This window comes from Saccopteryx leptura, chromosome 10 (genome assembly GCF_036850995.1).
Source record: "Saccopteryx leptura isolate mSacLep1 chromosome 10, mSacLep1_pri_phased_curated, whole genome shotgun sequence".
Lineage (NCBI taxonomy): Eukaryota > Metazoa > Chordata > Mammalia > Chiroptera > Emballonuridae > Saccopteryx > Saccopteryx leptura.
Genome location: NC_089512.1, coordinates 9,648,412 through 9,649,030, shown reverse-complemented (window position 1 = coordinate 9,649,030; position 619 = coordinate 9,648,412). Strand labels below are relative to the sequence as shown.

Sequence of the window (619 nt, the reverse complement as noted above, 5' to 3'; positions counted from 1 at the left end):
AAGCAGCAGCAAAGACACTGGCTAGCTTTTTAAAGAACGTGCTTGGGCTGCTACTGTCACCATTTCAGGCACAAACTTTATCACCTGTTTTCAAGCTCCGAGATATCGGTTTGTAGCTTGAGGTACCACTTCTCGGCCTGCGAGAACAGCTGCCGCAGAAGGAGCACGTTGGTGTGCGCTGTGTGGATGAGCTCAGACTCCACCTCGCTGTGGACCACAGCCTGCAGCCCACTCAGAACCTCCGAGACTTCGTCGGCGGTGAACGTCTCCTCCACCAGCCTGAAATACAACCATCCGGGACTTCCAATAAACAACAAAGCCCATTCACAAAATAAAACTAAGAAGCCCACACTGTGACATCTGGGGGATGACGGGGTTACCGTGACAATCTCTCTGGGGAACTAGCTTCTTTATTAATAAAGCAGAGTGAAACTAATTTAAGCAGAATTGAACTCTGATGTCTATTTAAACCATGAAGTTGTGGCTCATTCTTCAGAGGAGGCTGCTCACATAAAGAGCAACACCCCAGCCCAGGTGCAGCCCAGGTCTACCCCTTCCTCACTTCCAAAGGACCTACCAGAGGGGGCGCCCCAGAGGCTTGTCCCGTTACTCACTGCAT

General features: G+C 50.7%; 1 protein-coding gene across 1 annotated transcript in view; it reads right to left on the bottom strand.

Moving 5' to 3' along the window:
- The window catches only part of SLC6A20 (solute carrier family 6 member 20), a 21,554-nt gene extending 20,935 nt beyond the window's left edge, over window positions 1–619 (bottom strand). Inside the window, exons 1-2 of the mRNA XM_066350352.1 lie at window positions 615–619; window positions 85–279 (exon numbers count right to left, since the gene is read on the bottom strand). Of these exons, the coding sequence (XP_066206449.1) occupies window positions 85–279; window positions 615–619 (200 nt within the window). The remainder of the gene's footprint in view (window positions 1–84; window positions 280–614) is intronic.